This window comes from Sturnira hondurensis, unplaced genomic scaffold (assembly GCF_014824575.4).
Source record: "Sturnira hondurensis isolate 20B ecotype Veracruz unplaced genomic scaffold, ASM1482457v3 Scaffold0002638, whole genome shotgun sequence".
Taxonomy (NCBI): Eukaryota; Metazoa; Chordata; class Mammalia; order Chiroptera; family Phyllostomidae; genus Sturnira; species Sturnira hondurensis.
Genome location: NW_028075269.1, coordinates 16481 through 41998, shown reverse-complemented (window position 1 = coordinate 41998; position 25518 = coordinate 16481). Strand labels below are relative to the sequence as shown.

At 40.6% G+C, this 25518-nt stretch overlaps 1 protein-coding gene across 5 annotated transcripts in view; it reads left to right on the top strand.

Annotated features, from left to right (window-relative positions):
- Nucleotides 1-25518, top strand: part of HPS5 (HPS5 biogenesis of lysosomal organelles complex 2 subunit 2) — a 38256-nt gene that overhangs the window by 1458 nt on the left and 11280 nt on the right. For 2 of the 5 annotated variants that reach the window (XM_037040344.1, XM_037040348.1), the window contains exons 2-16: nt 3865-4028; nt 5923-6033; nt 6204-6268; nt 6701-6893; nt 8190-8323; nt 12275-12487; nt 12802-12873; nt 16990-17078; nt 18690-18868; nt 19228-19386; nt 19967-20153; nt 20831-20954; nt 22038-22187; nt 23951-24028; nt 24321-24898. In XM_037040344.1, coding sequence (XP_036896239.1) covers nt 3921-4028; nt 5923-6033; nt 6204-6268; nt 6701-6893; nt 8190-8323; nt 12275-12487; nt 12802-12873; nt 16990-17078; nt 18690-18868; nt 19228-19386; nt 19967-20153; nt 20831-20954; nt 22038-22187; nt 23951-24028; nt 24321-24898 — 2440 coding nt within the window. In that variant the 5' untranslated portion in view covers nt 3865-3920. The remainder of the gene's footprint in view (nt 1-3864; nt 4029-5922; nt 6034-6203; nt 6269-6700; nt 6894-8189; nt 8324-12274; nt 12488-12801; nt 12874-16989; nt 17079-18689; nt 18869-19227; nt 19387-19966; nt 20154-20830; nt 20955-22037; nt 22188-23950; nt 24029-24320; nt 24899-25518) is intronic. The other 3 variants (XM_037040347.1, XM_037040345.1, XM_037040346.1) reach the window with 3 other exon arrangements.

Genomic DNA, 25518 nt, shown 5'->3' with positions numbered 1-25518 from the left:
TACTGGCCATTTAATATAAAAATTTCTTTGCGTCTTAGTTGGCTACTTACTCTGTTGAATCAGAGTGTAATATGGCCATTTTAAATACATGTTGGATGCAATTTTAGGTAGTAATGTAGAAATTTAGTATCCAGATCAAGGAGGTTAGTATTTCTACTCTACTCTGTGTTATCCAACTACTTAAGGAGTATTGTGTTCATTTCTAGGCAACGCATTTTCAGATGAAGTGCCTGTGTAGAAAGTTGACCAGAACTGGGATATTTTCATATCAGGAATGATTGAAAAATTGGCAGTGTTAAATTTTTAGAAGACCTGATGACACTTCAGATACTTAAGGGTTGTTTTGGGAAGAGTAAACTTATTCCCTTAAACTGTAGAATCCATAGTTAGGAATACTTAGTAAAAGCTCTAAGTGATCAGGTTTTAGCCCAGGACTTTCAAAAGGACTTTATGACCCTGGCCACATAGTTTAGTTGGTTACAGTGTTGTCCCCATACCACAAAGTTGCCTGTTCGGTCCCTGGTCAGGGCACATATAAGAAGGAGTCAATGAATGCATAAATAAGTGGACCAACAAACAGATGTTTCTCTCTCTCTCCCCCTCCTTCTCTCTTTAAAATCAATTTAAAAAAATAAAATAAAATAATAAAAAAAGAACCTTATAACAGAGCTGTGGAGAAGTGGAATGGGCAGCATGAACAGAGGAAGTGCTTCCTTTTCCCTGCTGAAAATTTTCAGAAATCCTAGGTAAAACTAATGCTGAATTAGGTGGGTATGTGATGTATGCACTGAACTACCTTTGAGTTGTCTTCCACCTATGAGAATTTTGGGAAGTGGGACTTTTATTGGTCCTGAAGGCTGGGCGTGTTTGGATAAGTAGCTGTGGAGGGGGGAGTCATTTCAGGGAGAGGGTAAGCACACAAAAAAGAATTAATTTGGAATTGGCTTAACAGTATCATCCAGTAACATCTCTTGAGAACTGACATTGCTTATGCTGTTTCTTTTACATACACATTAAGTCTTAAGAACAAATTGGGTTTCTTATCCCACTAAATCATAATTTCCAGGACATTTTCACAGAGATTAAGGGCAAATGACTTATCAACTTCAGAGTTTAAGATCACAAGTGGAAGAGATAGACACTGTGGTCTTGATGTCATTCATTTCTTTCTTTAGGATCTTATACTGTGGTTTTATCTTTTTCTTGTATCTTCAGTTCCTTTCATTTCAGAGACTCTTTTACTAGTATCTACAAACCTGTTTTGAGTGTCTACAGACCTGTTTTGGCCAGATAGTTTTTTCCTTTCCACCAGATTTCTTTAGTAATTGAAAAGGCCTTGTCTTTACTTCCTTACCACCCACCTTATTTTCATGTATCTGCCCACAGGACTTCACAGAAATTATGTGGTCACCCAGCGCCTTCAGTGCCTTTCTGTTGCCTACCAAATAAACATGTGTTCAGGTTCCTTGGTGTGAGATTCATTGTTTTATAACTTGTGCTCGAATTACCGTTCCAGCTTTACTTTTTATTATTCCAATGTTATAATTGTGTGTTTCAACCAAAGACCAAATTTTTATTCTCCAAATATGTCCTCTATATAGTTGCTTCTTGCTGCCCAACCTTCTCCCCTCACCCTTCTTCTGATAAAAGCCTGCTTAGCTCCAGTGCTGCTTCCCTTAGGAAGTTTTCCACGGTTCCTTTGAACTCAGTGTGACCTCTTTGTCCTTCTAAGTTCCAAAATAGCACCTTGCTTATGTTTTTCTTGTAGGGTGTGTGTTTGTGTATGTGTGTGATTTCTTCTTTTTTCCCTACTTGAATTTAAAGTGATTGATTTCTACTAGTACTTTGTCTTATTTCCATTGTGCCTCATATTTTACCAGGTACTCAATAAAATGAACTAGTGGGAAAAAATTAGATTTGTCTTAGGTCAGGAATTCTCGAATATTTGAAGTACAGGCATACCTCATTTTATGGCACGTTACTTTATTGTGCTCTATAGATGTTGTGTTGTTTTTTTTAAACAAATTGTAAGCCAAACCTTCCACCAGCAAAAAGATTATGACTTGTTTTATTACTGCATTCACTTTATATTGAGCCAAACTTGCAATGTCTCTGAAGTATGCTTGTATAGGACTCCTAAAGATTTTTCGTTTTTCAGAACACTGTTTTTGCAGAGGTAAAGTTATAGTAAGAACAGTATTACTAGCAGATACTAGATACTTACTACTAGAAAATAAGACTATATTATGTGTGTGCAATACAAGTATTGGGTTGGCCAAAAAGTCTGTGTGATTTATTCCATAAAATAAAAAGATGCGTTTTTCATTTTCACCAATAACTTCATTGATTTGGATATTTTGAGTATGTTGGCTATCTCCTACGTGGTATAATGTTGATTGTTCTCAATTAATGTCTCAATTTGATCGCTATCAGCTTTAACTGGTCTATCCAGCTATGGAGCTTTGTCCAGCAAGAAATCTCCAGCACAGCAGGAAACTTCGCAGACCACTTTGGGCACATTCCATCAGTCACAGCACCTTCTCAGTATACTGCACAAATGGGTTTTTTTTGTTTCAGTTGCATTTTTACCTTTCTTGAAATAATAAAGCATAATAGGCTGACTATGTCATTTACTTTTATCCATCTTCAATATTAAAATAGCTACACAAAAATTCACCAATTTTGATAAGCTTTTTAAAAATGCATGCTGATATGACCACTGTCATAATACAATCTAACCAAACTGTTGTGAATGAAGTTACAGACAAGTAAGTGCTGCTGGAGCGACCTTACGGAAAAAACCAAGTGAACTTTTTGGCCAGCTCAATATCTTAAGCTTGTATGTGTTTTGCCACTAGATGTTACCCTCCATGAATGTTAGGACTTTATTTTGTCCTCTGTTGTTACCTCTGGGACCTAGAACAATGCCTGGCACATAGTTGGTGCTAGGTACACATTTGTTAAGTAAGTGAATTTACGTGTTTCTGGAAAAAAACCAAAGTATAAATAATTTTAATAAGTACAAGTATTTATTTTTGTTTTTTTGTAGTATTTCCTTTTAATTTGGCAAGTAACAAAGGATTGACAAAAGTTAATGGGTAGAATTTTCTTACATTTTTTAAATTTCCTTTTTTTGAAATCGGTGCAACTGGACAAATACATACTTGAGAGTTGTTGAACAGCGAAGAACTCTCATGTTTGTCTCGTGTGTGTTTACAAAGTCCTCATTGGGCGTTTGGCACTTGCTACCCTTCTATCGGGTCTCTTAGGGAAGCTCTTATTCCTCTTCAAGTTCTCATTACCTGCACTTTACTTCTCACTTACTTAGTAGGTGCATTTATTCATTCAACAGATTCTCACTGAGCCCCTGATAGGCAGGAGAAAGATCCAGAGGTCTATTCCTTATAAGCACTATTAAATTGTTGGCTGACAACCACTGAATTTGCTGATGAGGGTTTATAGTGAGGGGTCTTTACAGAAAATTGGCCTTTAGTAAGAGACACGTAATGAACAACTTAAAGAAATTAAGCCGGGGCTGCTATTTTACCATAGAGGAGCTTGACCAATTTTCCTAGTAAATACCTTGCAGTAACTATTCTACTTATTCACACTGTTAGATAAGTAGAGCAGGAAGGGTTATGGAGGGCTTGGGGAGTCTGGTTGGACTCTCTGGGAAGTTTAGAGTCAGGGAATGAAGTACAAGCTAATGTCTGCATGTTACCTGTGCGTGTTTTCTTCAACCTAGATTCTGAGCACCTCCAGAGGGGGGATCCTTGTCCCTCTCTCATGATCCCCTGTGTTCTCCACATACTCATTAAATGCATGTTGAATGACTGGTGAGCTTCTTAAATTATATTTTTGCAGGTTTAATGCAGAAATACTGTGCCTGTCACTCAACATAGTTTCAGCTTTCCAGCTAAATGACTGCTGTGCCAGTGATCCCGGAGCCCTACACCCATGTTCTCGCAGAGTTTGAATCTCTGGATCCATTACTTTCAGCCCTGAGGCTGGACTCTAGTCGTCTAAAGGTGAATTTCTTGATCCTTCTATCAGTTTCCTATTCACACTCACACTCACACTCATATTCGTACCTGTGTGCTCTCTATTACATGTTCCCCCAGCCCTTTAGTTCTGTGTGTTTTATGGAACCTTGGCTACTACCTGTGCTAGTAATGCCTTACAGAGACATAACACGTTCATAGCTCTTTTTGGTTTTTGAGCTATTTGGATTCCCTTTTCCTTGAAAACCATGATATTGATTGCTGATTTTTTCCCTTTCAGTAATTTTTCTGTCTTCTCTCAGAAACAAATACATTAGAAGATAAAATGCTATAGCCCTGGCTGGTGTAGCTCAGTGGATTGAGCACAGGCCTGCGAACCAGAGGTTCGCGGTTTAATTCCCAGTCAGGACACATGCCTGGGTTGCAGGCCGGTTCCCTGCAGGCCATCTCCCAGCAGGGGACGCACAAAAGGCAACCATACATTGATGTTTCTCTCCCTCTCCCCCTCCCCTCTAAAGGTGAATAAATAAATAAAATCTTTAAAAAAAAGATAAAATACTATAAATGAGTTTTGAATAACATGAACCTCTGCTGTTAAACCAACTTCATTCCCAAACAAGGAGTTTGCTGGACCGTCCATTTTACAGAACAGAGCAAAAGTTGCCAGCTCCGTGACGAGTTATCTGCACATACTTCCCTCAGATGCTGAGTTCTTTTGATAAACTCAGGAATGACGTGGTGAAGAACGAGTCTCATTACCATTTTCCAAATAATTTTATTTTTATGCTTTTGCTCTCACCCAAAGTACCATTCTAGCCTCTGAGCAAAGGGACAATAGGAAGTAATAGGTAAAGTAATACAAGCAACAATGATGAGGGTCAATGTCACGTATTTTTTTAGCTGCAAATTACTCACTACCTTACCAGTAATGGGTTAAGCATTAAAGGTGTTAATAACCTTGTCGGAGGTTAGTGTTTCTGGGTTTAATGTGTGGTCCACTGATACCCTGAGCACCTGGGCCATCCATCTTCCTGTTCTGCCACCACCCATATGTTTTAGTCAAAGATATAAGATAAGAGGCCTGACTTCGATCTGGGTGTGTCCATTAGTGTCGCAAGCAAGAAAAAGGCGTCAAAGGTAAGGGCTTTCTTTTTTTCAGACTCTGCCTTTTATCTGGGAAGGTAGAGCCATCCAAGGAGCCCTGTCATCTTAGTTTTATTAGCTGGATGTGAGCCACATGGCTCCCCATAACTTCAAGAGAAACTGGGTGAATATTTAGGTTTTTTAGCCTCTGTAGTGGAATGCCACGAGACTGAAGAGGTTTGGGAATATCTGTCAGCCAACCAACAGTTTTTACCACGGGGTCCCAGCATGGCCACTGCTTTCTCTGGTGGCTAAGGAGGGGAATTTTCGGGTTGAGGGTGTAGTGAGGCATGGTAGAGTGACCCTCATCTGTCCTCTGCAGTTTCACTTGCTCTAATAGCTTTGGGAGCTCTGTGCTGATTGTACAAACAAGAAATTATTTAAGTGAGCAAGTGATTAAAGTGGGGGTTTTATCCCGTAGAGACTTACTTGATCCTCCATCATCGTGGTGAGCGTTGGAATGACCAAGCTAAATTACACGGGAGATGAACGGTTTAGTAACTGGCTTTGGCCAAGGGAAGATTACTCATTTGTATAATCGAGCCTATTGATCCATTTTGAGATTCAGTTAACAATTTAAAGCCCAAATGTTCTTTCTTCTGTATTTTTCAGTATACGAGATTGAGAGCCTGAGTGACATTGTGTGGTGTCCAGTTGGGCAGGGGTGGGGTTGGGGGAGGAACCTGGTACACAGATCCTCAGGATTTTTTTTCCAGTGGACAGTTTATATTGATTAAATGACTGGCGATCTCATGCTTGTCTTTTTCTACGTTTTTAGTGCACGAGCATAGCTGTGTCTCGGAAATGGCTGGCTTTGGGCAGTTCGGGCGGAGGTCTCAACCTCATTCAGAAAGAAGGCTGGAAGCACAGGCTTTTCCTTTCCCACAGGGTAAGGTGAAGGGCAGCCCTGTTGTATACCACTTGGACTATCTCATCAGCACCAGTTTCTCCGTTATAAGTAATCATTTGGAATAAAAGAAAAATGTAAAACTTAACATTTAAAAGGAAAAATACACCATTTTTGAGAAACTGCCTAAAACTTTTCTTCTTGTCCTCTAGGAAGGTGCAATTTCTCAGATTGCCTGTTGTTCACACGATGATGATTATGTTGCTGTAGCTACCAGGTAAGAAATTGTCTTAAAACTATCCGATCTTGTCCAAGTGCATTTTAAGTTAACGAATGTAGCTGTGTGTTTGTTAGGGTGACGGACCATCCCAATTTGCCCAAGACCGTTCCAGGTTTTAGCACTGAGAGTGCTCTGTGCTAGGGAACTTCCCAGTCCCCAGCAAACAGTTGGTTCCCCTAGTGTTTGTGGAAAAGGCCAATATGTGGCAACAGCATTTCATTGGGCTTAGGAGAAAAAGGGAACAGATAATGTAGAGCATCTAAGTCCTGTTATGCTGGATTAGGGGACAATTTAAGGAAATTAATACCTTGACTTTGTATTTCCTGTTATTAAAGAACAAGTTTACATATATTTAATGTAATTGATACTGTGATGCAATACCTTTTTCACCATTGCCAAAAACTTGCTTCTGTAACTCAATTCTTGCAGTCAAGGTCTTGTAGTTGTTTGGGAATTAAATCAAGAGCGCCGTGGGAAACCAGAGCGAATTTATGTGTCTTCAGAACACAAGGGCCGGAGAGTCACAGCTCTTTGTTGGGATACAGCGGTTCTCCGGGTCTTCGTAGGTGATCACGTGGGGAAAGTCTCCGCCATCAAACTCAACACCTCTAAACAAGCAAAGGTGAGGACCTGTCCAGCTCTTTTCATATGTGGGAGAGATAAAAGGTGTTGTCAGAATTTCAAATAAAGGGCACAATTTTCATCTACTGAATTTCTTGGGAAACTGATCTGGAGTCCAAAATATTAATTTTGAGGAGACGTGTTTGATGCTGTTGCAGAATGGCTTCTGTGAGCTGACTTCAGTGATTTACCCTTTGGCCATTGTAGCACTCCATAATGCACCTGTATGGCTAGCTTAAATAAAGCATCCTTTAATGCTAGTCTATTAAGAAAGATACCTATTTATTAGTTGTGTAAGTAAAATGTCAAACAGAAGTGGCACCAGTTGCCCAGGCTCCTTTGTCAGGGTAGAAGAAATTCCTGGATCATGGTATATTTTCTCTGAGGATGGTATAGCTTACTGGGAATGGAATCTTAAAGGCACCTCCTGGATTGTGCTCTGCTGTGCAGGATCCCAGGCTTCCCACCACAGTTATTGTTGAAACAGAAGGGGTGAGTCTCAGGTTATCCTACCAGAATGCTCCAGTCTGTCATTAGGCCAGCTTCACACTGCCTCTCTCCTCCAAAGGTTATTATTATATTGGAAGTGGGGAACTTGTCTTTCATTGGCTTATTTCCATGTAGGATCCTGGCAGAAAAGAGAATCTCTTACTAGCATTGGTAAATTACTTCATCTTAATTAACAAATCTTCTTGTTTGGTCATGATGACCCATCAGAGTTACCACTTGATTCCTTATAGATTTGATCCAGAATACAATTAGCCCTAATTTGTTTTTCTTCCAAAGGGAGAAGTACTTTGCACAGGTGAAAAATTCCCTTACATATTTGAAAACTTGGCTCATCATTTTATTCCAACCTCTAGAATTAGATCATCACAAACAGAGCCTTAAGAATTCACTTCTAGAAGGTGGGAGGAGGTAATGGGGGGGAAGGGTCATCAAGGAACATGTATAAAGGACACATGGACAAAGCCAAAGGTGGGTAGGATTGAGGGTGGGAGCTGTGGATGGTTGGGGTGGGGTGGGGGGGAGAATGGAGAAAACTACATGAACAATAAAAAAGAAAAAACATAAAAATTAATAAATAATAATACAAGAATTTAAAAAAACACTTCTGCAATCTTGTACCAAATTATTTCACATAGCTTTGATATTCCCAATAGAAAAAGTCAGTTTTGGCCCATTAAAAGTTTTTATTTTGCTACCCAGGGTATTTTCATTTAAAAGGTAAAGAGAAGGAGATTATCTGTATACGGGGTGATCAATAAACTTCATTTCCCTCTCATGTCCCTTTTAGGCAGCTGCTGCCTTTGTGATGTTTCCTGTTCAGACAATAACGACTGTTGACTCCTGTGTTGTCCAGTTAGATTATTTGGACGGAAGACTTCTTATATCTTCACTCACTCGATCCTTCTTGTGTGACACTGAGAGGTATATGGACCAACCGTGGGTTGTAGGATGCACAGAATTTTAGAACTGGAAGGGACTTAGAATTCATGTAGCCCAAACTCCTCAATTTAATTATACAGATATTAATAAGGTGCCAGCTGTGTACACGCTGATGGTAGAGAATAGACAAGAGATGGGGACACTGAGATGCTCCAGTGGGTGACCAGTACGCATCCTACTAGCTCTACGGGCAATGTGGTCTGAGTGCCAGGAAGGAAAGCCAAACAAAGGCCTGTTTAACGTGGGGAATCAGAAAGTCTTAGTTAGTTGGATTGGTTCTTGTTTGAATTTCTTGTGTATTTATTTATTTTTAAAGGTTTTATTTATTTTTTAGAGAGCAGGGAAAGGAGGGAGAAAGAGAAGTAGAGAAACATGTGTGAGAGATACATCAGTCAGTTGCTTTACACACCACCAGCCGGGGACCTGGCCTGCGACCCAGGCGTGTGCCCTGGCCAGGAGTCAAACCAGCGACCCTTCAGTCTGCAGGCCGGTGCTCAATCCACTGAGCCACACCAGCCAGGGCTAAATTTGTTGTGTATTGAATGAAATTTTACTAAAGGATAAAAGTAGATGAAGAATAATGAAGAAATTATGAAGCTGACAAATATTCTACCAAATCTCAAGGGCAGAGCCAAAGGTCCAATGAATGGCAAAGGAGTGTATTAGAGGTAGCTGTGGTGATACCAGAACAGAACGGAAATATCTTGCATGAATATTAGGCATCACTATAAAGTGATGCATAAAGTTTCTCCACTATTCTCACTGCAGAGAAATTTTCACTGGCTTCCCCCTACCCCATATTCCTCAGGAACTTCCCTCTTTTAAAGATATTTTGGGGAGAATTTTGAACATACACAAAAGAAGAGAAATGTTTAATGAACCCCCGTGAATCCATTAGCCAGCTGTCATTTTGATGAGGTTTGGAGGGAGAGGTGCAGGGGTGGTGTTGTAGCAGAAACAGCCCTGGGGGGGAAAGTGAAAGACATCAGCATATTCTAGAACATGCCAACCTGGCTTGAGTAGGGGAGTTGTGGGAGATCGAGTTGTTAAAAGTCACACCATACTGAGCGTGACAGCCTTAAATGTCACACTAAGTCGATGGGTTCTCAGATCCTTTTGAGGAAGTGTGCATATAGAAAAGCAGGGTTTGGAGATTGATTCCCTTAGAACTACCCAGGCTTGGAAGGTTTATTTCCACGGCTTCATGTATCTCGGGAGACTGCTGTTCGGGAAAGCGTGAGCCTGCTCCAGAAGGTCTGAAGAAGTGTGTGCTGACTTATCAGGGATGGTAGAGGAAAGCATGAGGAGGGTTTGTTTCTGTTTTCCCTCTGGGTGAGAAAGGCACATGGGAAGGAGGCCAGTTACAGCAGGTGGCAGGTGTCTGGTGTCAGGGAGCCTGGGTGCACAGCAGAGGGACGAGGCTTCGAGATACAAGCGGTCAGTTTACACGCAGTTACGGGAAGGATGACGCGCTTTCTTCTGAGTTATTTCAGATTATAGTTCAGCGATGAAGTTAGACTTCGAGAACCGGAGAGTGTCTGCTGTTGGCCTTTCCTGTGTGTAGATCAGAAAGCCTGGGCCCGGCTGAGAAGAGGCTAGAACCTTTCGGTATTGATTCTGTGTCCTACCTGTTACCTCTAATACGTCCTTTGACGCTGAGCCTTTGGACATTAACTCCACCCTTGAGATTTTGGTGAAATATTTGTTGGTTTCCCAAAGTTCTTAACTATTTTTCATCCGTAGATTTTTAAGTTTACCAACTGGCCCGATTCAGAAATTTGGCTGAAATTCTAATAAGTGGTCAGAACAGTGAACTGAAAACACTCTACTAGGGTTGTTTTGAGGATTTGATAAAATGATGTATCTGAAAGGCTTTTAAAGATTAAGAGCCAAATAAGTGGAGCTTTCCTTTTTCCCTCTGCAGTAGAGTTGTGAATCATTATTTTCCTGTTTCACAGGAGTGTGGCCAGAGTTGGTTAAGAGAATAACGTAGACCTGTTCGCTAAAATAACATATTTTATACATGTCCACTTTCTGTAAACTAGAATTCAATTTGGGGGGGCATGGATAGTACTATAATTTTAAAAATTCAATCATGTTTAAAATTTTTTATGTCAGTCTGTATTCCCTCCCAACAAACTTAAAAAATCAACAAACTGAGGCTCCTAATAACTAACAGGAGTGACAGATTCAAATTTGCTTCTCCTGCCAGCCACCGTAGACACTTTCTGTCAGTATTGTTTACTTTCTGTCAGTTCTGTTAATGCGTGAGGTGGATCCCAGGAGGGGGACAGAGCAAGCAGAAACGAAGAGCTGTGCTGTAGCGGAGAGAACACTGGGTGACGGAGCCTGACAACGCGCCTTCGAGTTCCGGTCCTGCCACTTTTTAAACCTTGCCAGGCGATCAGCTTCCGCTTCCAGAGTGTAGGGATAGTTTTCGGGATTAACTGAGATAATGTGTGTGAAGTCCTTAGCCTTGCACCTGTCCCATATTGTTTGAAAATGGCTAAAACAAGATTAGTGAGTAAACAAATGAGTTGACTGTATGCACTCAGCAAACATTTATTCTACTCTGGATCCTTATCATGGTATTAAGCAACATGGAGGGTATAAAATAAACAAGGAATATATTTTATTTCCCAAATAAGGAACATAAGTAATAAAACCATAACTTTCTATATTGCACATTTCAAAGCACTTTCACATTCATGTTCTGAGAGTACAGCTGATGTTACGTTTTATTCGTGAAGAAAGTAGCACAGGCTTATTTATTGAATTATCTAGGGTCCCGTAGTAAATTCACTAGAGAGTATATTAGATCGTTCTTCAATAAAAGGGCTTGAGTGTGTTTATCCAATGACCAAGCCAACAGCTCTGCAGCTAAAAAAAGGTTTGAGTGTATAGAGCACTACATTGTATTGAGTACTTTCTGTGGGCCAGATACTGCACTGTATGCTGAGAACTCAAGTAAAGAGGAATGAGAAATGGCCTTTGTCTTGGAGAAAGTCATAATCTGTTTGAATAGACACAATTGCCATGTATAATGTGGAAGGCGCTATGGAAGCATGTAAGTCAGCTTGAGGGAGTCAGGGAAATCTCAGAGGAAGAAAGAAAGGGAGTTTTCAGGAAGAGAAATCCTCATCGTTGTCACGCTCCGTGTTCCCAGGCAGTGTGCTAAGCTCTTTTTTTTTTTACATTTTATTTATTTATTTTTAGAGAGGGGAAGGGAAGGAGAAAGAGCAGGAGAGAAACATCAATGTGTGATTGCCTCTCATGTGTCCCCTGCTGGGGACCTGGGCTGCAACCCAGGCATGTGCCCTGACTGGGAACCAAACCAGCAACCCTTTGCTTCATAGGAATATATTGAACCCTGTGTTCAGTCCACTGAGCTACACCAGCCAGAACCTAAGCTCTTTTATATATCTAGCTTGTGTAATCATAAAGCAACAGAAAGTTCCAAGGTGCAGTTTCAGAAGGACTTAGCATTTTGAGGAAAGAGTGAGGAGGTTAGTGGGCGTTTGTGGCAGGGGAGTGGCTTGGAGACAGCCTGAGATGTAGATTAGCTGTTCTGTGGAATAGCCAAAGAAGGCGATTTGGGAAGCGAACAGTGGCATTTACAGATGTATGAAACAGTGTCAGGCACTCATTTTTTAGACTTGAAAGGGACATTCACATTAATTCTGAGCCCCTCATTCTGTGGATAATGAATTAGTGTGAAATGGTTTGCCTCCTGTCACAGAAATAGCTTGAGGCAAATCAGAGCTAGAACCTGTTTGACCTTCCCTTTCTGTTGTTCTGCGCAGTAGTGTGTCGCTGATATGAATAGAGAGAGGACTTTGTGGGTGCGGTTACCATGGCCACGCTGATTGGTAGTGCCATTGTGCTCGACTTTTTTGTAGGTAAACATGCTTTCTCTTCCTTTTTGGGTGTTAGAGAAAAATTTTGGAAAATTGGAAACAAGGAGAGAGATGGAGAATACGGAGCTTGTTTCTTCCCTGGAAGATGTTCTGCGGGCCAGCAGCCCCTCATATATTGTGCCCGCCCTGGCTCCAGGATGTGGGAAGTGAACTTCGACGGGGAAGTTATAAGTACCCATCAGTTTAAGAAACTCCTCTCGTCGCCACCTCTCCCTGTGATTACCCTAAGGTAAGATATGGCTTACGTGGCTGGTCGGGAGTGTTTGAGGAACTTACACAGAGGGGTTGGGTTGAAGTCTCTTATATTCTATATGCATGAAAGATTTCATTAAGTCTTTTAATAATGAAGTAAGATTTTTATTAAAAGATTCAGAGAATCCAAAAAGTATTCCATTGATTATCCTTCATACTATTTAAAGGAAGTTGAGTAAGGGCAGATGCAGTTAGGCGTTTGGGTTTGTTTGGAGGCAAAGATTTTCCTCTGCGTTAAAAGCATACTTTTATGTTGAGATGAAATCGTTAACAGATGTATTTACTTTCTAGATCAGAACCTCAGTACGATCATACGGTGGGATCCTCCCAGTCTTTATCTTTTCCCAAACTTTTGCATCTTAGGTAAGTTTCTCCCTTTGATCCTTAAACACGCGGGCGCGCGCACACACACATAACCTTTTCTCTTTGTTTCCTGTTCAAGGGCAGTTATCTTTTCAAGATTGTTTTTATATTAAATTCTTTTTTAGAAAATTAGAAAAACATTGTGCTACGTGAACTGTTCTGTATATAAGAGGAATGAAAAGATCATAGAAATATGCTTTGTTTCCCATTTTGAACTGACCTAAACCAGCTGGGCTGTTTATAATTGCCAGGGCACTTCGGCAGAGCCGAGAGGTGCAGGTACTCGTTCATTCATAACCGCCCCTAGCTGGTGGAATGCTACAGCGAAAGCAAGTCTCGGTCTGAAGTCTGCCGTGCATATGTATGTTTGTTAGCAGGCAGGGGCAAAAGAAGTTACAGAACTTGCTCTTGCAAGCATGGTGAAATTTTGGCTCTCCGTCTTTAGTTACTCTGACAAGTGCCTTGCACGAAAGATCTGCCTAAGGTAGATTCAGCCGGCCATATTTTAACGTGAGGGTTCAGTTAGCCTTTCCTGTTTGATTCGATGCAACAGTCCACTATTAAGTGGCAACACGGAATACCAGTAAAGGCTGCTGGTCTTCCTAATTCTTAGACCTTGTTCTGCAAGCATCAGGGTGTCAGTATGGTTTCCAGCCAATCTTTGTATCCGGGGCTCTACTTAATTTCAACAGTGGAAACTTATTTCTAATATCCCTTAGGCTAATGCATAAGATCTCTAATGCAGATTCAGAGAATGATTGGGGTTTTTCGAAAGCTAACTAACTGCTCTTAGAATGTCATTTTTTAAAAACACTTGAAATGTTACCTAATTGCTTCTAACTAATGTGTATATATATATATATATATATATATATATATATCTCACCATCTAAACTGAAGTATTTAAAAGTAAATTGTAGACAGTATAACACTTCAATAAATCTGTAATGCATCCTGAAAGTTACTGGAGAAAGATAGCTATATTTTTCCCATATTAGATAAAGCACACTAAACATTTTCTTCATGGCACTCTCTACAGTTTAAAATTACATATTCGTGCAGTATTTATGCCTGTCTTACTCCTAGACTGTAAATTCCGCAAGGGCGCCATGTCTGCTTTATTCACTATTTTATTCTCAGTGCTTCGTGTAGTGCCTGGCATGTAGAGACACTTAATAAATAGTTGTGACTGTAGTGCGATATGTGGGGTGTGGGGAGATCCCTTACCCAGAAGTATGTTTTCTCATGTGAGGCCACAGTCTGCTTGCTTCTCCTGGTAGAGTTACTGTTCCTTTGAGTTAAAGCTCTTTAAAGCTCCCATTACGGTTTCTGCCATAGCAAACAAATCCCTTCATGATTTGGCTCTGCCTGCATCTCAGCACAAGGAATAATTAATGCCACTTTGAAGCCTTTGCTGGCTCCTGATGCGGCTGAGACGGGGCAGTCATTGCTGTGCACTGATGTCACACCGCGTTCATTCCTTCATCCCCATTTCACTGTACAACCAACACCCATCCCAGCACCAGCCTGTCAGTTCCCTTACTGTGTGGATACACTGCTAGGCACACATAAGGCTGTCAAATAAGAGCTAAATTAAAAGAACTCAACAGCCCTGGCTGGTGTGGCTCAGTGGATTGAGCACTGGTCTGTGAACCTAAGGGTCGCTGGTTCAATTCCCCATTGGGGCACATGCCTGGGTTGCAGGCCAGGTCCCCAGTGGGAGGTGTTTAAGAGGCAGCTACGCATTGATGTTTCTCTCCTTCTCTCTTTTCCCCCTTCCCTTCTGTCTAAAAATAAATAAATAAAATCTTTATAAAAAAAAGAATTCAACAGAGATTGTTTGGAGAAACCATGAGTAGGAGGGCTTTTATTTCTGTTTATTATCTCCTACTTGTACACTTGTGTCTCCTGGTAACCTTTACTGTTACTCCCACAGATCCCCCAAGAAAGCAAACTTACATACTTTGTTTCTTTTTGGGTACACCGCTATCACTTTACCTTCTTAAACAATGTGTTAGGCTTGTGTCCCAGTCTGTTGTTATCAGTGAAGGGGAAAGGGAATGAGGGATATAGAAACTACAAAGTATCAGCTCTGATCTATTCTGTACCCCTACCCCCCCAATCTAATCTAGGTTGCTATTCCTAAGGAATCTTTCCAAGCTGAATATCAAGTTCAGTATCAAAATCATGATCCTGTATCTCTTTACTCAGGGATCCTCTGGCCTCTCATTTTTTCTCCTTTGGCTCCCGAAGATGACCTTCCAGTTTTGCTCCTCGGACTAGGATTCTAACCATATCTTCCATCTTTGTGGCAAAGATTACTTTTTCACATGGTCTGGTTTTATATTGGCAAAGTGTTTAATGTTTGTGTTAAATATCACTTTTAGTTTCATTGCTACATGGTACCATTTTTAGTATTCTTGGGTGCATAAAAAAATCCATGTTCTCGAGATTACATTTTGTTGGAAAGATGTGATTTATTTCTACAAAAAGTTTAACAACAATAAAAAATAAGAGTGTGACAGTGCAGTATATGATTAAGTGCCATGTGAGCAGGGTTGGCAAGAGACAGGCTGGGTATAGGAGGAAAAGCGATTGCTGTGAGCCGTCAGAGAGGGATTTCAGAGGGGAGTACAGCTTCTGCTGATCCTTGAGAAGTGGTCAGAATAGAACATTAATCTGGGGATCCTCCCCGGTGAGGGGTAAGAAGCATAGGTTACTGGTGGTACACAAAAAGTAGTAACAGCTTTGAGAGAGTAAGAGAGATAGGTGAGCAAAGGAGTAGTATAGAAAGAGATGGGCAGAGACGCAGAGGACCACGGCTGGAGCTGGGAAGGAAGGCTGGCCGGGAAAGTGCAGTGTCCCAGAGTCCAAAGGGCGAGATTCAGGAAGGAAGGAACAGCCAGCGGGGTGGCTCCTACTTGGGGAACAGGAGGGAAATGAGGAAGGGGTGTTGGGTGTGGCAGTTAGGAAATCTATGTCTTTTTGAGAATGCAGTTATGTGGAATAATCAGGATTCCAGATAACAGTGGATGGGATTGGTCAGGGTAAAGGTGGGAGAGGAAAGTAGGTTTTATGATACAGAGAAAAAAAGTCTAGGTTTTGGGGCCAGATGATTCTTGGTATAAATTTTGACTCTTGCTGAATGGCCTCGGGCATATATTTTCGTGTTTCTGTGTGTTTTTGTCATTGTTGTGGTTTTGGTCTGTTTTGTTTTTTTAAGATTTTATTTATTTAGTTTAAGAGGGAGGGGACGGAAGAGAGAGAGAAACATTGATCGGTTGCCCCTTTCATGCCCCCACTGTGGGACCTGGCCCACAACTCAGGCACGAAAACACTGACTGGGAATTGAACCAGCAACCCTTTGGTTTGCAGGCCAGAGCTCAATCTACTGGGCCACTCCAGCCAGGGCTGGTGGGGTTTTTTCGTTGTTTATTTTTGTTTTTTTTGAGTAGGGGTAACACATCTGTGTTGATGAGTTGCTACACTCATGGTTAGATAATATAAGTAGAGTCTTTAATAAAGGTCCTTTCCTTGTTCATACACAACTAAGGACGTCAAAATGTTAACATCTCTAAGAGTGGCAATGATTGGTGATGAGACATTATGTTTAGTTTTTTTTGTTTGTTTGTTTTTAAGATTTTATTTATTTATCTTTAGAGGGGAAGGGAAGGAGAGAGGAGAGAAATATCAGTGTATGGTTGCCTCTCGTACCTCCCCTGGTGGGAACTGGCTTGCATCCCAGGCATGAGCCCTGACTGGGAATCGAACTGCAATCCTTTGGTTTGTGTTTAGTCTTTATTTTAAATGTATCCCTGTCGTACCACATAGGAAGTTTAGCAGTTTTAACAGACATCAGGAAAGATACTAGCCATTTCTTTGTCTAGAAGATATTCAGCATGTGTATATTTCCTGGTTTGGCATCATATTATGTGTGTATTTGTTCAGTTTTAGTGGTATGTTATAGACAGAAAAGAGGCTTTAGGACTTGATTGACTGATTTTCTTTCTGCAGGCTGATTTTACTTTGGTAGCTAATGTCTGAATTCAGGGAGTTATAAAGTTCTATATCTGAGCACACTAGAATTCTCTTGACTCCTTCCTGTTTTCCTTGCAGTGAGCATTGTGTGTCAACTTGGACTGAAAGAGGAATTTATATTTTCGTTCCTCAGAATGTTCAAGTTCTTCTTTGGAGTGAAGTCAAAGGTAATTACATTTTTCTGATGTAATTTATAATTGCATGCTTGTGAAAGTTTGAATTTTATAGGAGGATTCTCTTGTAGTATAAAATGTAGAAAAACAGAACGAGGTGACATTTCTTTTAAACATCAATATCATAGCTGTTTCCCTTTGTAAGGTAGTTCACAAACATACATTTGTGAATTTGTGTTTAGTTATTCATGCTTTTTAAACTTTTAAATAGAGTTTTTATTTATCCCTAAGTATTAGTAAACACTGCCAAGGACTGAATGGGTAACTTTTTTCTCTCTACTTACCATGAATCTTTTTTTTTTTTAAGATTTTATTTATTTATTTTTAGAGAGGGGAAGGGAAGGGAGAAAGAAACATCAATGTGTAGTTGCCTCTTGCACACCCCCCACCAGGGACCCAGCCCGCAACCCAAGCATGTACCCCAACTGGGAATCAAACCGGCAACCCCCAGGCTCACAGGCTGGCACTCAATCCACTGAGCCACACCAGCTAGGGCTGAATCTTTACTCCTATGAGAAGTTTTGCTTTAACTCCTGTTTTTTGTCTCAATAGTTTAGGGTTCAAAAAGTCCTTGTGGGAACAATAGCCATTGTAGAGGGCTGAGGCAGAGAAATCAATCTCTGCATTCTTTTGATTAAAACCAGAAATAGAGGAAATTCAGCTTTTTAAACATTGCTGCTCAGGGTTGAATTTTGGGTCTTTTTCTGCTTTGTAAAAACATAAAAAGAAAGAAACCTTTATTTACCAATCTGATCAACATTGATTTCTTGTGAATTAAGTACTCTAAGGGTGTCACATGAAAAATAGTTTGTTTTTCTTTGGGGGTTTTTTTAAAATTGACATATACATTGAGTAAGTTTAAGGTTATGCAAAATGTTTATTTGATACTTTTGTATATTGCAGTATGATTACCACCTTCTGCGGTGAGAACATTTAAGGTCCAGACTCTTAGCAACTTTGAAGTATATAACACTGTGTCGTTGGCTATGATCACGATGCTGTGCATTAGATCTCTAGAATTTACTCATCTTCTAATTGCACATGTGTGTCCTTTGACCAGTATATCCCCAATTCCCCCAAGTCCCCAGTCCCTGGAAATCACCATTCTGCTGTTTCTGAGACTCTTTAGATTCCACATGTAGAATCTAAACTAGGTGATATCAAACTAGTTTTTAAAGTCATTTCAAGTTATCCCACCTTTAAGTACTTTCATTATGTTCTGTTTTTCCATAAACTGTTGATTTACACACTATATTAAAGTCCATTCATTGACATTAGATTGTAACTCTCAGAAGTGTTCCAGTCTGGTCTCTATGTAGAGTGCCCTCTTTTAAAGTCCCAAATCTTTTTCTCAGAAATTAGCATTTTTAAGCAGGATTTTTAGATCTGAGAGATGTGTTTCTTTCTCTGAATCTTTTATTCTTGTTCCTTTTAGAATAGTGTCTAAAATATTATTTCTTCGTCAAAATGCAAATATAAACAGATAAAGTTCAGTTAAGCCAGACCTATGTAAATGGTGAACTTATTAGAATAGCCTCATCCCTTGCAAAAATAGAAAAGGAGTATTTGGTCAACACTGTGCGTTCACCCCTGTGGTGTTTGTAGATATTCAGGATGTGGCTGTCTGCAAGAACGAGCTGTTCTGTTTGCACCCAAGCGGGAAAATCTCGCATCTGTCCCTCGTGTCTGTGGAACGTTGTGTGGAACGCCTGCTAAGGAGAGGGCTGTGGGACCTGGCTGCTCGCACTTGCTGTCTTTTCCAAAATTCCCTCATTGCGGGCAGGGTAAGTCAGAGCGTACATGTTTATCTGAGTTGTTAAAACCATCCTGGCTTGCAAGATTATGCTTTAAAATTCATTGGCTTTACTAGCTTTTTCTCTATGACCTACAGAAAAAGCAGCAGTGAATTCCCAAAAGAAGCGTGACGAACAAATCCAGGGGCGGGTGGAGGGTAAGAAAAGGGGTCTACTTTCCATTTTTTAAAAAAATACCAAGTTTACCCACAAATTGATTTGACTTTCAGACCTTGTTTTAAGCAGGGTGATTGTGCACATGGGAATTCCTAATTAACTTCTTCATTCCTAAGGTAATTCTCAGTAAGTCTTTCGCTAGCTTGTTAAGCTTTGTTTGTTTGTTTTATTAGGGAAGAAAATCTTTGACTGTAGATAAGTTGGAGCATTTGAAATCTCAGCTGGACCTCACAACCTATAGTGATTTGATTTCTCAACTGGAAGAATTGATCTTAAAATTTGAACCTTTGGATTCAGATTGCAGTAGTAGGAGAAGCTCCATTTCGTCACATGTAGGTATTCTCACTTTTAAAAGGGTTTTTCTGTACACTGAGATTTTCTGCACTGGGTTGTACTCACCTCTAGGGCTCCCAAACTTGTCTTCCTTTCTGTATAGTAGATTTTTCGGAGGGAGGGGCCCAGGAAGGTTTTCTTTCAGCTGTTGGGCAGCCCGTGAAGCCCCCATTAAGCTTAGTCTGGGAGCCACATTTTTTTTTGTCGTTTTTAATTAAGTTGTGTTTACAAATGCACCTCATAGAGCCTCCAGCACAAGTTAAATTGTTTCTAATATGCGATTTCAGATTCTTAATGCTAATTTGAGTCTCAGCACAGCTCGGATTGCCCAGTTCAACGCCCATTCTCACTGGCAGGCTTTATGGAGACAAGCGAGAGAAATGTGGTAGCAGGATGCCACCAGCATGGGACAGTGACCCAGCTACCGGGGCCGTGACCTTGCCCACCACTTTGTCCTAATTAGCCATGTTGTTATTATTGGTTTACTGCTTTTACCATTGACTTTTCTCTTAAAAAGCTATATTGTGTTATAAAGGAAGGTTTTGCTTTGATTTTTCTTTTAATGCTTTTTATTTTTAGGAAAGTTTCAGCATCTTGGACTCTGGTATTTATCGTGTCATTAGTAGTAGAAGAGGCAGTCAGTCAGATGAAGACTCTGGTTCCCTTCACAGCCAAACTCTCTCAGAAGACGAGAGACTTAGAGAATTCATCTCCCATCAAGAAGAGGACCAGCCAGATCCGTGCTGCAGCTCACACGGAAGTGAAGGTGACGAGTGTGTCTTTCATTGGTTGTGGGAGTGAAGCACTTACTTTCTGTTATTTTTATTTGCCAGGCTCATCTTGTGCATAGAACTTTCTATAAAGTGTAAATAATTGTTATTGTGTTGATAGACATTCTATCCAGACCTATTGATCTGCTCACCAGTAGAAGAGTGGATTTATGTTCAGTTGTTTTTTTCCTCTCAGGTTTAGGCTAACATTGGTAAAGTACCTAATTTTAATCATGAATCAGAATGCTGGAAAGGTTAAGAAAGGAGATTATTAACCGAAAGAGTAGGACAATTTTACTCTGACTAACCAAATTATTTTCCATTAGGAATGAAAAATTACTACAGTTTGGGGCCATTGCATACACTTTTTGATGTTTGAGCATTCCTGTGACCGAACTATTGAGAAGATATTAATAGAGACTCTAAACTTCCTTTTTGACTTATGGGGATTCAGGGTTAGTAGGAAAATGAATGTACCTGCCTGCGTGTTTCGTATGTGGACCATCCCATGCATCTTATAAACCTGTGTTCTGCTCATTTGTATCTGGGTCAGTTGTGATTTGAGCATTGAATCCTTCATTTCCTTTGGTTTATTTATTTCAGAATTTCTTTAACGATTAAAAAACTCCCATGTGATTAGATTTTGTTTCTCCCCCCCGATTCCATTCATCAGACAATGTTTCTCATATTCCAGTGACGTTTGAGGCAGATAAGAATGAAACTTTTCTCCCCTTCGGCATTCCATTATCATTTCGCTCTCCATCTCCTCTCGTGTCTCTTCAGGCTGTCAAGGAAAGGTAAACTGGACAGTCTTGTCATTTAATCCCATTCTGGTTTTACTTCACTTGTCACCTTGGGTACTTTTGTGCTGAGAATGGGAAAACATTTTAAATGAGAAAAAAGAAAGTCTCTAGGTTATTTCTCACATCACCTGGTGTATGGAACTGTTAACTTCTTTTTTAAGAAAATATTTTATTTATTTATCTTTAGAGGGGAAGGGAAGGAGAGAAGGAGAGAAATAGCAATGTATGGTTGCCTCATGTGAGTCCCCTGCTGGGAGCTGGCCGGCAACCCAGGCATATGCCCTGACTGGGAATTGAACCTTGATCGTGTGGTTCGCAGGCCCGCACTCAATCCACTGAGCTACACCAGCCAGGCTGGAGCTGTTAACTTCTTATTACCATCTTGGGGAATTTAGCTTCCCTCTTTGTTTGAATAGGTGGATATTTGAGTTGTTCTAGATTTGTTCTTTAACCCACAGACAGCAAAAGTTTAAAAATCTGAAATTTTTTTCTCATTCCTCATAGGAGCACTTTCTATATATCATTGGTCATTTCTTGATCCTTTCTCAGTTTAGGCTCAGAATTGGAGACTTCAGAAGTCTTTCTAGTTACTCCATGGGACCAAGATTGGCATTCGACTCTGAGAGAGAAAACCTTGTACAGCTGCTTCACTGCTTATCTGTCTCACTAGATACAAATTTTGCTTATTAAGAAGGATACATTGGACTAGTTGGCAGCTGAATTTCATGGAGAAATTCCCTGGCCAGGCTGGGGGCAGGTGGTCACATGGCCTGCTTTGCCTCTAAGTTGTCACAAACATTGCAGACACAACTAGAGTTAAAGACTTTTTCTTTAGCACCTAATCAAGGCAGTTTAGTAAATGCAGTGAATCCTTATAATTTTGTAAATTTCCTGTGGATCGTATGTGAGCTATGTAGTTGGTTAGGGAAGTTGCTGTAAACAGAGTCTTTCTTTTTACTAAATTCAAGAGGCCTTCCTGGGACTAATAGGAACATGGAGAGCTAGGTACTGAATTTTCCATTTTTGTCAATAATGAGAGATCTTTTTAAAATTGGTTTTTTGGTATTTGACTTCCAGTGTTTCCAGCTTTGTGCGTAAAACTACTGAGAAGATTGGTACCCTTCACACAAGCCCTGATCTGAAAGTGAGACAGGAACTCAGGGGTGATGAGCAGTCATATGAGGAAGATGTGAGCTCGGTCGCCTGCCCAAAGGACGAAGACACTGAGTAAGCTCCTGTGTATGAATCTGTGTAAATCCTAGAGGCCTCATCCGTCAGTTTGAAGACAGCCATAGGCCATTGGAGAAGGCGCCTGTATGACTCCGTTCACTGTTGACTGCTCATGTAGCTCATAAAGACTGGGAATACCACAAATTAAGTGTTGGAAAATTACATCCACACATACCAAATCTGTTACAACAGAGTTTTCATTTAGTGCCTCTTCCATCTGTCTCCTGTACAACCTCCTCCCCACCAAATCTCTTCAGACTTTTGGGGTGTTAGAGAAGGAGTATTAAATTAAGAGCAAGATGACTGAGGATCTGGGCCTTGTCCTGGCTCTGTTCTGACCAATATGTGACTTTGGGCGAGTCATTAGTGTTTTCTGGCCAATGACATGAGAGTATTGGTGTTGTTGGCTTGCCTTGTGCCTTCTTATGATGTACTTGTGTTCTGGCATAGTGTGGAATGTCTTCTCCATCTGGTCTCTGCCTTATCTTACAGTTCAGGGGGTCTGAGCATTATAGGCAAGCAAGCCCCAGCACTCATTCAGGATTTAGAGAGAGACCCATAGGCCCAGTGTATCTGGACGGTCAGATGAAATAGAAGGTGTGTTATCCTCAGAAAAGCTAGTGAGTCTGTATATTTATAGGAAAAACATAGATACTGTTATGGCATTTAAGGTAGCCCTTAATCTGACTTTAGCTCACTTTTTCAGCCTCGTTTTTTTTTAGTATTTTTATTGACTATGCTATTAGGGTTTTTCCAATTTTTCCCCCTTTATCCCTCCTCCACCCTGCCCCCCAACCCTCCAGCACTCCCCACACCCCCTTAGTTCATGTCCATGGGTTGTACATATAAGTTCTTTGAGTTCTCTGATTCCTGTACCATTTTTTATCTCTCCATTAGTTTTATGCCTACTAATTATGCTTCCTCTTCCCTGTACTCTTTCCTCCCGTATTCCTCCCCTCCCCCTCCCCACTGAACTCCCTCTGTGTCATGTCCATTTCTCTAGTTCTGTTCCTGTTCTGGTTGTTTGCTTAGTTTTGTTTTCATTGTTTTTCTTTTCTTTTAGGTTCATTTGTTGATAGTTGTGAGTTTGTTGTCTCCAGCCTCATATTTTAAAAGCATCTTATTTATTTATTTTTAGAGAGAGGGGGAGGGAGGGAGAGAAACATAGATGTGCAAGAGATGCATCAGTTGGTTGCCTCTCACTCGACCCCAACTAGGGACTTAGCCTGCAACCCAGACATGTTCCCTGACTGGAAATCGACCTGGTGACCTTTTGGTTGGCAGGTGGGCGCTCAGTCTACTGAGCCACGCAGCCAGGGTTCCGCCTCATTTTTAACTACATCCTTCTAACCACTCTTAATTCCAGTCCGGTCAGCGAGCTGGTGTGTACACCTCACTAGCTTTCTATGTGTTATTTCGTGTATTTCTCCCCCATTTTCCCTAACACAAATACCACCTCCTCGGGAAAGCCTCCACTGACTGCCTCGTGAGAACAGTTACCCCCTTTCTCTGTGCTTTCGTAGCGCAGTGCTGGTGCTGTTCTGTAGTGTTCACTTTGTTCTCTTGTGTGTTTTAGTTAGTTGCTTGCATGCCATGCTTTCTGAGTTGAGCTTACTCATCTTGAGGCCATTGACCATTTTTGTTTACTCATCTGTTTATGTCATGTAATATTAGCTATAATACCTGCCAGTTAGTAAGCACTTGGAAATATTTGTCTAAGGAAGCGCTAATCCTCTCTAACTCTTTTCACTCTTCTCTAGGGAGAAAAAAGAAGTAACCAGTCAACCTCCAGAAGAAGATAAATTCCAAGAGCTCAAAATAGCAACAGCAGAAGCAATGTGAGTATTTATGAACGAGGAGGTTTTATAGTGATTGGAAATGACTTTTTGAGATCATCACGAGTAGTCCTGAGATAATTGTGGGGCAGAGGGAGTCGCATCTGAAATTGAAATTTGAGAATTTGTACACAGTTAATGTCTTTTGTATTGTCTTATTGCCAAAATAATTGTTAAGGAGTACAAAAATAACATTCTAAGTAAGCATGTTGTATTTGTTAGGTTTGTTTAGCACGAAATAATTTGTTTAAAAAAGATACATGAAGCAGATTTTATACTTGTCTGTCTTGTGTAGGACCAAGCTACAGGACCCACTGGTTTTATTTGAACCTGAGTCTCTGAGAACGGTTTTACGGGAGTGGCTTCCACAGTTAGAAAAAACATTTCCTACGCAAGAGTTCTCAGACGTTTCAGACACTGGCAACTCATCCATGACATTGAATGAGGATGTGGTATTGTTTGATGAGTCAAAAAATGGAATATTAGATGAAAATAATGAAAAAGAAAAAGGGGACTCTTTAGGCAATGAAGAAACCATTGCTGGAGTGGCACGTGAACCTGTAAACAGTCTGAGGGAGCCCTTGGATGGCCTTTTTCGAGTATGTTCTCCGTGCGGTATAGCAGGTGGTCTCCAGAAGGACCTGGCTGAATTGACAACTTTGTGTTTGGAATTGAATGTACTGAATTCTGAGACTGAAAGCACAAATGGACACTTGGACAACTCTTTGCAACAGTGCTCTCCTGAAATTCTGGCTTGTCAGTTCCTAAAGAAGTACTTTTTTCTCCTGGACTTGAAGAGGGCAAAGGAGAGTATCAAGCTTAGTTACACTAACACTCCTTGTGTTTGGGATACTTTTATTGAAGGATTAAAAGGTAATAATTGGATTGCCTTAACAAAGATAGAAGTTGGTATAGAGCACCTTGGCATTTTTTGAGTTTAAAATATGAGAGTTAAGTAGAAAATCACCTCTGTTCTGGTTAACCTCTATTCAACCTCTATTCTGTCCTTTTTGTATCTTTTTCCACTCAATTTTTTAAAAGATTTTACGTATTTATTTTTAGAGGGGAAAGGAAGGAGAAGGACAAGGAGAGAAACATCAGTGTGTGGTTGCCTCTTGTGTGCCCCCTACAGGGGACTTGGCCCACAACCCAGGCATGTGCCCTGACTGGGAATCAAACTAGTGACCCTTTGGTTCACAGGCTGGCCCTTGATCCACTGAGACACATCAGCCAGGGCTCCATTCAACATTTTAAAAAAATACATGTTATTGATTATGCCATTACAGTTGTCCCATTTTCCCCCTTCATTCCCCTCCCCCTGCACACCCCCTCCCCACATTCCCCCCTTTTAGTTCATGTCCATGTGTCACAAGTTCTTTAGCTTCTACATTTCCCATACTACTACTGCCCTCCCCCCTGTCTATTTTCTACCTACTGTTTATGCTACTTATTTTCTGTACCTTCTCCTCCCTTCTCTTCCCACTCCCCTATTG